This window comes from Macrobrachium nipponense, chromosome 29 (genome assembly GCF_015104395.2).
Source record: "Macrobrachium nipponense isolate FS-2020 chromosome 29, ASM1510439v2, whole genome shotgun sequence".
Classification (NCBI taxonomy): Eukaryota; Metazoa; Arthropoda; class Malacostraca; order Decapoda; family Palaemonidae; genus Macrobrachium; species Macrobrachium nipponense.
This window is the reverse complement of record NC_061092.1, coordinates 29,508,614-29,518,613: the sequence shown is the minus strand read 5'-3', so window position 1 is coordinate 29,518,613 and position 10,000 is coordinate 29,508,614. Positions and strand designations below refer to the sequence as shown.

At 34.4% G+C, this 10,000-nt stretch overlaps 1 protein-coding gene across 1 annotated transcript in view; it reads right to left on the bottom strand.

Annotated features, from left to right (window-relative positions):
• LOC135206216 (mucin-2-like) overlaps positions 1-10,000 on the bottom strand; it is a 100,155-nt gene that overhangs the window by 57,820 nt on the left and 32,335 nt on the right. The window contains 1 exon segment of the mRNA XM_064237557.1: positions 1,768-1,901. Within this exon segment, the coding sequence (XP_064093627.1) occupies positions 1,768-1,878 (111 nt within the window). The 5' untranslated portion in view covers positions 1,879-1,901.

Below are 10,000 nucleotides of genomic sequence, written 5' to 3'. Positions count from 1 at the left end.
GGTGAAAAATCATGTTACAATACTGTTGAAGTTATTTTACTAAACCCTTTATTACAAATTTTATTTTTTGTAACAGGCTGCTTTCATCATACCAATTACTGTACTTTGCATTATCTTAAATCACTAACTTGTAATTTCTAAAAACCTTTAACACCTAAAGTCCAGCATGATACTTGTCCTGCACTGTATTCCACCACATGGCTCCTTAGATTACTTCAAATATCACTAAGGATTTAACTCTCACTCTTCTTTCAGATCACTAGTATGGCTGTTGAAAGACTAAATTAAATGAGAACTTTCTTTCCAATTATACTTAAGTTTGGTCATTGCTTCATTACATCAGAAAATTTTACGTCATCATTCTTAGTATTTCTAACGATTTGACAGTTCCTTACGAACTTGACAATCTGTCGCAAGACCTTCAGCCAAACCCATGGCTTATGACTCTACTCCTCTCTGAAGGAAGTCAGCTATAATATTTTTTATGTAACTGCTTTATACTTGTTGCTGAATCCACTATCTGCTCCATTATTCCTTCTCTACAGCACTCCTAACATTCCAATCTCTCACTTGCTCATTTCCTCTCACTTATCAGTGAACTCACCATACCCCAGCCCTAAATCATGTTTTGCCAATAAATTAATCCACCACACAAGCAGTCCCCGGTTATTGGTGATCTGGTTTTATGGCGCTTGTCTAGCTCCATAAAATCGATGGTTTATGGTGCCATAATAGGCTGAGTTCTGGTTATTGGTGCCAATAAGCCCATTATGGCCCCATATATTGCCGAGTTTCGGTTAATGGCGGCTTGCTTATCGGCACACCTTTGGGACCGGAACCCATGCCAATAACCAGGGACTGCCTGTATTTCTTTTACTTCCATCTCCTAGCTCTTTTACTAACTGGAATCAACATTAATCACCTCTGTGTTTATCATCCATGATATTGCAAGTACACTTTAAATTGCAATCCTAAAACTTAGTAACCTTTTGTGTCAAGGCAATAACTACCAATTTCCCTACCAAGATCCTCCTTCTCCCTACAGCTTGGTGGCTTTTCTATCCATTTTCCAAAGATACTATTATGGTCCAAAGATTTGGAATCTCTTATTTCCATTTCCTTGACCATTAATCGTATATCTTAAAAAAAAAAAAAAATCTCATTCTCCCATTTGATCTTATCTTGTTTCTAGAGGGCCTGGGCTAAGGAAAGACATGAGGCTGTCCAACTTACTAGCCTCTCATTAGGCAAAAGAAATCAATAACATTGAAAATTTGGAAAAATCAAAGCAGTTTTCCAACATGAAATCTGGCAGTAAACAAAAAAAAACAGAAAAGCCTCGTCCATATGACTCGAGAACAAAACCATCATCATAATTGTTTTTAAGCTTGGTTAGCCTTTAATGGGCTCAAAATTTGACAAGTCATCTCCACTCTAAGCTGCAATCTTCCACCCAAAATTCCCTTCTCTCGTAATGTTTTGCCAATTCTTATATTTATCACTTCTGCAACTGACTATTCCTCTACCTTTCTTACACATCCTCATTTGTGATACCATTTTCTCTGTACATTAATATTCCTTTGGCTTTGATGAACTAAAGACAAGTGGGCACTTCAATATTTCAGAATTAATTTGGACTCTCATTGAAAAATTAACGAATTGCCAGGATCTTTATGAGTAAGGATGTTCAATAGTACAGGCAATCTTAACATGGAATAAAAGCAATGAAACACTTTTGTTTGAGAAGCACAATACATACATACATACCTTGCTTTTGAACTTAGTGGTTTTCTTCAGCTGTGGGGTTCTGAGCTTCTTGAGGGTACCCAAATGGCTTTGCCCTCGCCCCTTGCTATTTGACCTTGATGTAGGTTTCATAACTTTATCGCGCCATCCTTGATCTGAAAAAGCAATTAGTTATATTAATAACAAAGAACTATTCACAAAATCAAACTAATAAGATAATGAACCTGAATAACAGACAACAATCCTGAATAACAGAAAACAATCCTAACTTCCAATTCCTGATAACTTTTAATTAAATGTATCACCAATGCACTCAAACAATAAAATTATATTACAGTAGCCTAATTTGGACATATTACAAATGTAAAAAAACATACATTTTAAGAACTTTATATATCACGAATAGCTTCTTAAAATAAAGAAAGCAAACAAAATTTTCTGAAATAATAGAATGCCCATACCGGAGATTTTGATCACAAATTATTTCTTGAAATCTAAGTCTAAGAAATTACATAGCCTCCAGAAATAAGGTACGGTAAAATAAAATAAATTTCCATCTCTGTAACTTACATAGCCTCCAGAAATAAGGTATGGTAAAATAAAATAAATTTCCATCTCTATAACAAGTGAATTTCAATTCAGAAAAATATGCATATATTCCACTGGTCACAGTTCTAGCACACTTCTAGAAAACATTGATACCAAACCTCAATTAAGTAAACAACCTAATAGTACTAAAAGGTGGAATGTAAAGTTTGGGAAAATCTGAATGCTCCAAGATCATCAATAAAATTTGAATGCTGATGATGATCAGAGTTGTGACGAATTTGTAAACTAATCAGGAAAAAATTAGTAACATAATTTGGAATAAAATGCAAGTCCGCTTCTGAAGACCAAGCTGGGAAACCATACTCAAAACATGGCAGAATAAAAGAATTTCCTAAGGCGAGGCTTACTCAATACATTATTTTCTGCAAAATACAGAAAAGGTAGACTGAAGAGTTGTTTGGGAAGGCGATGTCCTGCCTATACTAACAATTATGGTTGGAATTTTGAGCTTTGGAACATTTCTTTTATTTATTCAGATGAAGACTACCCTATTCAAGCTTCCATGGGTAATCTAATCTGACAGATGGTCAACCACTCTCAAAATACTCCAATAAAAAATACAGTAAATAAACAACTTTTGTTCAATGACAAGTTTACAGGTGGGGTAGAGTATCATCAATACTCTCTCGTATATTACCATAATTTCTAACAGTATGGAATGCGATTTAGAAGAAGAAGAAGAAGAAGAAGAAGAAGAAGAAGAAGAGAGAAAAAAAAAGTGGGGCACTCAAGTGAAAATTGGCATTCTAAACCCACAGAGTTTTACAATGAATTGTATCTCAATCTCAGTAGGAAAAGAAGAGCGTAGGTTAAGAGACACCACATTTTTATTGCGACACGTTTCGTTGTTTCTTCATAACAACATTTTCAAGCCTAAAAGAGACATTACAGTATTTTAATGGTAGTTACAAGATTATGTAATTATTGGCTGACAAAGTTGAGTAAAAGTAGCAACAATAAGATAATGGTTAAAATCTTTAAAATAAATTGCACCAGCATACTAAAAAAAATAAATTATATAAGATCTTTAAAATAAATTACAACCGTATACTAAAAACAGAATGGTGGGAAAGACAGAGATGGAAAGTTTACACTACAAATGAATGACTGAATGATTTATATAAAAGCAAGGGATAAGATGAATTGTCAAGGTTAAGATCTGGTTTCCTTAAAAATATTTCTATCGACTCAGAGATTCTCAATAATGACTTCTCTAAAAGTACCAAGCACACTAAAATTTTCCAATCTTCTACCTGTATTACATTCCTCTATGTGCTGTAAAATCGGTGATCTGGTTGGCTTGGCCAGCAAGCAACCAGTACAAGGAGAAATCCCATAATGTTTGGAAGATCTTGTCCGGACCGACCGTTTTGACTGGCCATCTCTGTCTTTCCCACCATTCTGTTTTTAGTATACGGTTGTAATTTATTTTAATCATCTTATATAATTTATTTTTTTTTAGTATGCTGGTGCAATTTATTTTAAAGATTTTAACCATTATCTTATTGTTGCTACTTTTACTCAGCTTTGTCAGCCAATAATTACATAATCTTGTAACTACCATTAAAATACTGTAATGTCTCTTTTAGGCTTGAAAATGTTGTTATGAAGAAACAACGAAACGCGTCGCAATAAAAATGTGGTGTCTCTTAACCTACGCTCTTCTTTTCCTACTGAGATTGAGAATTGTATCTCTCCCTGTAACCTTCCTATTTTTCTCAACAGGCATACTAATATAGAGTGCTTGTATATTAAATTCAATGGAGCACTACCAATAAAACCATACTAAAGCCATTTCAAATTAATGCAGATAAACAAACCAACATACCAGTTTGTGTGTGTGCGCGCGCACACGCGCGTGATGAAAACCTTGGAGATGGAGTACTGAAGGATAAAACATTATGGATGGCGAAAGATAAAAGTACAATAGCAATTAAAACAGTTGAGATGAATATGGGTGTGTAGCTTAACTGGTGCAACAAAAGTGGAAGGAGAAATGTGTAAATATTCAAAAGTGTTAAGTTTTAAAAGTTAGTGTAGCTGATAGGCTGAACCTGTTTTAAGATTTTTCTGGCTATGTGGAATGAGTGAAGAATGATAGATGATTGGTGAAACATATATAATTTGGGAGTGCTGATAGGAAGGATGGAAAGACCTAGCAATTGTTGGAAAGATGGAGTAAAAGAGCTAAAGGATAGCGGGAGACCTCAATTTCAAGGGACGGCGCAAGTGACTGAGTACGAGATAAAGCTGAATGGTGGACAGTGTGTGTAGGGGAGACTAAATGTAAAGCTGATGAGCCTTCTGTTCATGTGTACAAGGCAGCTAATGATGTGGAAGTTTCTAGCACAGGGAGGTCACTCATAATGCTGCAGTGAAAGAAGGAACGTGGTTGTAACCACAAAGTAGTTTTCCTTTAGAACCACCTGGGTTAGCAAAAAAACCATGATATATATATATTATATATATATTATTTTTTATATATATCTATATAGTATATAATTATAATTAATATATAAATATATATATAATATATATATCATATATATATATAATATATATATATATATACATATATATATATATATATATATATATATATATATAATATATATATATATAACGTTCGTACTCGCTCTTATTATACAGATAGTAAACGGTATTGTAAGATGTAACACAGGATAAGCCAATTTTTCATATTCATCCCAGAGTAATACTGTATGCAGCAAATAACAAACACTGAAAAGAGATGGCTGTGCAGCAATATAGTCTAGTATTATCAGAATAAATGATTCGTAGTATGAAGATGAATAGCCTGATGTCGTAGGTCTCATGAAAACAAATAACCAAATATGTTCAAACCAAACACTTTATCACAGGCAAAGCAATGTAACTTGTTGGAAAGCTTTTTACACATTGTTCTGAATTGTTTTCATGAGGGCAGTGACTCCAAAGAAAATACAGGATAATGTCACTGCTAAATTCATCCTTAACTGTCGAACCAGTGGTGATGAAAAAAATCCATGTACAGAAAAATTCCACATTCGTGAAGCAGCTTATATACAGGCAGTCACCGGTCATCAACGGGGGTTCCATTCCAGGGGGTGTGCCGATAAGCGAAAACAGCCATTAACTGAAACTTGGTGATGCATAGCGGCACATTGGTGCTTATGGCGCCGACAACGGGTTATTTAAGGGGGCCGGCCGGAACCCCTATATATGGTGGTATAGGGCGAAAAATGCAGTCATGAAAAAATTCATGGAGCTTCATATGGCAATTGAGAATACGTATACGAAATATTTCGTCAAAATTCCTCTTACTTTCGTAGTTACAGGGTAATTAGTTAACGTAACTCAATAAGCCTAAAACATTGATCCATAAAAGAAAATGCAATATTTCTTCTATTATCGTAAATTTTGATAATTATTTTCAAAGAAATTGAGAGAAATGGCATCTGCAGACATTCCCAGAGTCGAGAAGGAGACTTCAGGCTCAGCTACCAAGTCCAGTCCTGATTTAGTGTAATCACAGACTTCAGGTAGTCTACACGACCCATTTCACCTCTGACATTCGCCTGCCTTTACGTATGTTTATGTATGTTTCGGCAAGAATTTCATCATGCCAATGAGGAAAAGACAAGGAAAACATCTCACTAACATACAGACGAAGAAACATCGCTCGAGTATTATTACAGAATATCATAATATATGCGCAGTTAGTGAAGAGAGAGGGGAGGGTTGCTTAGTAACGCCCCCGTCTTGCTTGACAGCACACGTCACACTGTGCCCAAGGCTACGATCTTTGAGCAAAGAGATCTTCATTTATGATAAATAACAAAGTTTTGGTTTTTTAATACCCAAAATGAAATATGAAATTCATAATAATCATGATTTATTAAATTGTCTTTGTAAAAAAAGAGTACGCCTTCGAGTTTCACCTCTTGACATTCTCTTGCATTTACGTTTGTTTATCTTTGTTTCGGGCAAGAATTTCATCATGCCAAAGAGGAAAATACAAGGAAAACATCTCGCTAACATACAGAAGAAGAAAATTCGCTGTAATAAGCCGAGTTAGTGAAGGGGAGAGAGAGAATTGCGCAGGAAGGAGTGCCCCATCTTATCTCAAGCAGTGCCCCAGGCTGCGATATATGAGCAAAGGGATCATCATTTATGATTAAATTATGATAAATAAAATAGTTTTGGTTTATTAATACACAAAAAAGAAATATACATTCATAATAATCATTATTTATTAACATTGTCTTTATAGAAATACGAAGGAAAACTTTGAACGCCCGTATCTCAAAACTATACTTATTGACCTTCAAAATCTATCTTCTCACTTAGTTTTAAAGCTATAACATTGGAATTTGGTATATAACTCAGAAAGACATTATAGAACAATCAAATAGAGCCCTTTTTTCCAATTTTTGTTTCGTATTTTTTTATAAATTTTTTTCTCCTGATTTATAGGGTTTATTTTTTTACCATATTGAAAAATTCATATCAAGCAAAAAACTGACTTTTAGAAAAAAAACTCTCCATTCGATTGGAGGTCTACATCAGGTCTATTTATGGTAGTAATCCCACGTCTTAATATTAAATATCAAGGGAGGAGATAGAATTTGAAAAATGGTTATTTTCGGGATAAATTGCCCTGGCGTCACAAAACCGAAGGTCAGAGGCGAAAATCATATGCGGTTTGGAGATGTCCCAAGTCACCTTATTAAGTGGTATGAATATCAAAGTCCTGTTCTTAAAAAAGGGCATTAGCCGGCCGGCCCCCTTAAGCAGCCTTATGGCGCTGATAACTGGAACTCGGCACGTTATGGCGCCATAAGTCGCCAAATTTATGGCTGTATAAATACATACATACATACATACATATATATGCAATACATATATGTACATAGATACTATACATATATATATATATATATATATATATATATATATATTAATTATATATATATGTATATAGTATGCACACACACACGCGCGCGCAGTCCCCGGTTATCGGCGGACTTTGTTAATGGCGATCTGATTTTACTGTCTATTTATTACACCACAACTGGCCAAGTTTCAGTCACTGGTGCCATAAAGTGCCAATAATAGAGTTATGGTGCCATAACATACTCAACAGAGGCGTCGTTAACCAAAACTTGGCGCCATAAGTGCATAGATCGCAGAATTTTGGTTAATGGCAGCTTTTGCTTACCAGTACCCTGCTGTGAACAGAACCCCTGCCCACAACCATGGGATTGCCTGTGTGTGCGTGTAATATATATATATATATATTATAATATATAATATAATATATCTATATATATATATATACAATATATATATAAATATATATATATATATAATATATAATATATATACATATATATATATATATATATATATATATATATATATATATATATATATATATAATATATATATATATATATATATATAATTATAAATTAATATATATCTATATATATATATATACTAAAGATATATATATTAATAATATATATAGACTGGTAAAAATTTCTGTAAAAAACACGAATTCCATCTAATAAAAGGAGCCCATAAAAACACCAAATATAGAGAAAAGAGTACTATATTTCAGAGACTGCTGTCTCCCTCTTCAGGTAGTTGAATGAGAAAAGTTTACAGAAAAGGTGGTATTTATACCAAGAGGTCCATCCACAGGCAAGTCAATTTAGGTCACCCCCACTGATAATCTTCCTTTAATCTTCATTCAACCAACACTTAAGAAGATTGAAGGAAGATTATCAGCGGGGGTGACCTAAATTGGCTTGCCTGTGGATGGACCTCTTGGTATAAATACCACCTTCTCTGTAAACTTTTCTCATTCATCTACCTGAAGAGGGAGACAGCAGTCTCTGAAATATAGTACTTTTTCTCTATATTTTGGTGTTTTTATGGGCTCCTTTTATTATTATAATATATATATATATATATATATATATATATATATATATATATATATATATATATGGAATGTTTCTGTACTACATGGATTTTTTCATCACCACTGGTTCGACAGTTAAGGATGAATTTGGCAGACATTATCTTGTATTTTCAGAATGTGTAAAAAGCTTTCCAACAGGTAACATTGCTTCACCTGTGATAAAGTGTTTGGTTTGAATATATTTGGTCATTTGTCTTCAAGTGACCTACGACATCAGCCTATTCCTCTTCATGCTACGAAGCATTTATTCTGATAAAACTAGACCCTATAATGCACAGCAATCTCCCTTTCAGTGTTCGTTATTTGCCACATACTTCTATTACTCTGGAATGAACATAAAAAACTGGCTTATCCTGTTTTTACATCTTACAATAGTGTTTACTACCTGTATAATACAAGTGAGTACAAATTATCTTACTAATGCATTCGTGAGAACGGTTCCCCAACGAGTGACTGATTGAATAGCTCTAAGCCCACAGAGAGTTTGGACGATGAATCTTATTAATATTTATAATACCGGAGACGAGATTAGCAAATCTTTCTTTAACGTTATTAGTTACCGTTCCGGTCGGAACAGAAATTTCTAGCATCACAATACATAGACCTTGAATGGTTTTGTTACCATTCACATGTAACCAATTTCAAACCTGCACATCTACTCTTTTTTTACTCTGCTGTTTTGTTTGTGTTTAAGAGACTCTTTCACCTCTATAGCAAATATGGGCAAAAACTTAACTATCAATAGTTCCCTTTTCTACGAGAGAGAGAGAGAGAGAGAGAGAGAGAGAGAGAGAGAGAGAGAGAGAGAGAGAGAGAGAATTTCTTACACCCATTTATTCACATCTTTAGTCTATGTTAACGCTTACACACACACACAAACACTATAAATCCCCTCGAGTCCACATGAAGACGTAATTTGGAAACCCACACGCAACGATCATGATCAGCTGGTCTCTTATATTAAAGAGAAGGGGAAGAGGAGGAGGTGGTCAATTATTTTGAAGAGCCCATAAAAAGGGGAGAAGGTATGCAACTCCAATCACTTCCCTTAAGAGCCCCTTCCTTTCTCTCTCTCTCTCTCTCCCCTTTTACTTTACTTACTTCTAAAGGAAGAGGAGGAGGGGAGGGAAAGGGGGTTTTTAGCTTGTCTTCCGATCAATTCACCCTCGAACTACCTTGAAAGAGACTTGGCTCGCTGACCGCAACCTTCAGCCTGAGAGCAAAATCTGGAGTAGGTAAATGGGGGCTCAGAGCCCCTCTTCAAATGACGCTCCTTGTCAGGATGACAGAAAAGGGGCATGGCCATAGTACTCAGAAAACTTCCCCTTTATGGAATATATATATATATATATATATATATATATATATATATATATATATATATATATATATATATATATAAAACATGACATACACAAGAAAAAAATCTTACACACATAAATATAATTTCTCCAGTAAATTTCCTCCTGTGGATCACAAAAACGAAGAGTGAGAGATAAGAAATGCAGACATAAGTGCAGACATAAGTACTAAGTATAAATAGAATAATTCGTTCAAAAGACGTGCAAGAAAGAAGACGACAAAGTATAAAATAACCTTTAACACAACGGTGGTGTCATAATATTAATTAATAAGCCAGTACAATCACTTACCGAG